At 52.1% G+C, this 1106-nt stretch overlaps 1 protein-coding gene across 1 annotated transcript; it reads left to right on the top strand.

Moving 5' to 3' along the window:
* The first annotated feature begins 236 nt into the window (after positions 1–236).
* RNF222 (ring finger protein 222) lies at positions 237–902 on the top strand. Its single transcript, XM_062592026.1, has one exon. The coding sequence runs from the start codon at positions 237–239 to the stop codon at positions 900–902; it is 666 nt and encodes a 221-aa protein (XP_062448010.1).
* Positions 903–1106: the final 204 nt, after the last annotated feature.

Genomic DNA, 1106 nt, shown 5'->3' with positions numbered 1-1106 from the left:
GAAAGGCCAGATTGATAGCCTTAATTTTCCCAAGAATGTCCTACATCATTGAGACTATGTCTGGTAACCTTCTATCCCATTTGCTAGGACCAAGAAGGAAGGAAGGAGGAGGAGCAATGATGAAGAGGATATGCATCATGCCAATCTGTCAGCTCTGCGCTTGTAATGTGGACCCTTATTAAACCATCATGTCTCTTTCTTACAGTTGAGGCGTGTGTGTGGTTGACAGCACAGGGATGTCTGAGACCTCAGCTAGCAAGGACAGTCTCCCGGCTGAGTGCCCTGTGTGCTATGAGAAATTTCACCCACTGGAGGCCACACGCCGGAAACTCAGTTGTGGGCACACCTTCTGCCATGACTGCCTGGTGAAGTGTTTGCTCTCCACCAAGCTTGATGGCCAGGTCCAGAACAGCATCATCTGCCCTGTCTGTCGCTATGTGACTTTCCTCAGCAAGAAGAAGGCTGTCTGGCCACTCAAGGCAGGGACAAACTCCTGGACACTGGAAATACCTCTATCACCTTCCTCCCTGTGCCATCTGACCAAGCTGGAGCCCACCAACACTTTAGTGGTTCCTAGCCATTTTGTGATGCCAGTGCAAAGTTTCGACCAATGTTGCAGCCCGAGAAACACACCTCTGGACTCTCTAGGGGTCCCAGGAGAGTTGGCACAGGAAGCCCATATCTTTGTGATAAGCGACCATGGGATGCCACTGGTAGATGAGGACTGTGGCTCACTGGGGAGGAGAAGCAGAGCAGAAACATTGAGCTCAGTGTCATCCAGCCCTGCATTGGGAGTGAAATGTTGCCAGTCACCCATTGCCCTGGCTGTCCTGCTCATCTTGACTGTGGCGCTGCTTGCAGCTGTTCTCCCTTGGCTGCTGCTGGTGAAGAGGGACTCGTAGTGGGAGTGGGAAACAGTTCCCACCAGGATGCCCTGGCGGAGAGGTGCTGGCAGAGATAAACAGTGCTTACAGGATAAACGTTCCTGCTGCTGAGTAAGTCACTCAGGAAGGTGCATGGCTTGTTTCTAGCTTGTGTCCTGGAGGGGTCTCACTGATGTGGTAGAGCTGGGCTCTAGGACCACTCTCAAAAAGACCTCTGCAGAA

This window comes from Rhea pennata, chromosome 19, assembly GCF_028389875.1.
Source record: "Rhea pennata isolate bPtePen1 chromosome 19, bPtePen1.pri, whole genome shotgun sequence".
NCBI classification, from domain to species: Eukaryota; Metazoa; Chordata; class Aves; order Rheiformes; family Rheidae; genus Rhea; species Rhea pennata.
This window is presented reverse-complemented; position numbering and strand designations above follow the sequence as displayed.